The sequence below is a fragment of the Helobdella robusta genome (genome assembly GCF_000326865.2).
Source record: "Helobdella robusta unplaced genomic scaffold HELROscaffold_73, whole genome shotgun sequence".
In the NCBI taxonomy this organism is placed as follows: Eukaryota; Metazoa; Annelida; class Clitellata; order Rhynchobdellida; family Glossiphoniidae; genus Helobdella; species Helobdella robusta.
Genome location: NW_008705415.1, coordinates 440,491 through 441,619, shown reverse-complemented (window position 1 = coordinate 441,619; position 1,129 = coordinate 440,491). Strand labels below are relative to the sequence as shown.

General features: G+C 30.1%; 1 protein-coding gene across 1 annotated transcript; it reads left to right on the top strand.

The window, feature by feature from the left end:
- Positions 1-410: 410 nt before the first annotated feature.
- On the top strand, positions 411-914 carry HELRODRAFT_181619 (hypothetical protein; the record flags this gene model as incomplete). The annotated part of the gene is made up of 1 exon (XM_009031406.1): positions 411-914. The coding sequence occupies one exon, from the start codon at positions 411-413 to the stop codon at positions 912-914; it is 504 nt and encodes a 167-aa protein (XP_009029654.1).
- Between the last annotated feature and the right edge of the window lie 215 nt (positions 915-1,129).

Below are 1,129 nucleotides of genomic sequence, written 5' to 3'. Positions count from 1 at the left end.
GTTGACAAGGTAGTCGAGTTAGTTGAAATATTTAAATATATTTAAATATATTATTTCAAATGATTTACAACAAAATTTGCCGACTTTTGTTATCTTGAATCCAAGCAGAGTTCCTCGAGAAGGGTTAGATATTTTAGATATTATTCAAATAAATAATGACAAAATGGTAGAAAAATTGAATGAATTAACGGAAATGAATAAATTACTGCTGTCAATGCCCAACGTGCGTCTAAGTAACGAACAGGTGTCTGTAAGGGACCCGCATTAATAAATATAGCTTAGATAGTACAAACTTGATTAATAAATATCCAGTTAGTAATTTGCATGAACCTGAATTAGAAATAGCTAAAATCAATTCCGTAAACAATAACAATATACCTTGGTCAGACGCTGTACAAACACCAAACGACATGTTACAAACCTATGCAATGGTCGTGAACAGAAACAAGAATAGAACCAAACTCAGTACAAGTTCTGTTGAAAAAAATATAAACGTTGTAAACACAGTTAAAAATCCATCAAATGAGAACATCAACAAAATGGAACAATCAAAAAAACCTGCAAAGAGGATTATCGGCACCAAAATTATGGAACATGTAAAATTACAACCTGATAAAATAATCATGAAAAAAAAAGTTTTTTGCCTAAGCAATGTAAAGAAATGCCACAGAGATGATGTTGTGGAGTTCTTGCAGTCAAGTGGTATAAACGTGATTACATGTTTCCCAGTTATAAAGCGAACTGACGAAAATGACCCCAAAGCAATTAACAACGACGAACATTCAACCATGTTCAGAGTTTGCGTTGAAAAGAAAGATGAAGGTAAAATGAAAGACCCGGAAGTAATGCTGCAGCATATCATCGTGAGAGAATGGAAATTCAATGAAAAAAAGTTAGATTTTAAAAATGGCTAATTTAATTGTAGATGATGATTTTTTTGTTAATAAGTGCAAAACATTTTACAACTCTGCTGAAATAAATAATGATTATGAATTATTTAATGATAATTATTCGACAACAAATACAACATTTAATTTAATGCATATAAATATAAGAAGCTTAGTAAATAAATCAACAGAATTAAAGGATTATTTAACAAGTTTTGATTTCAAATTTGATGTCATAGCCA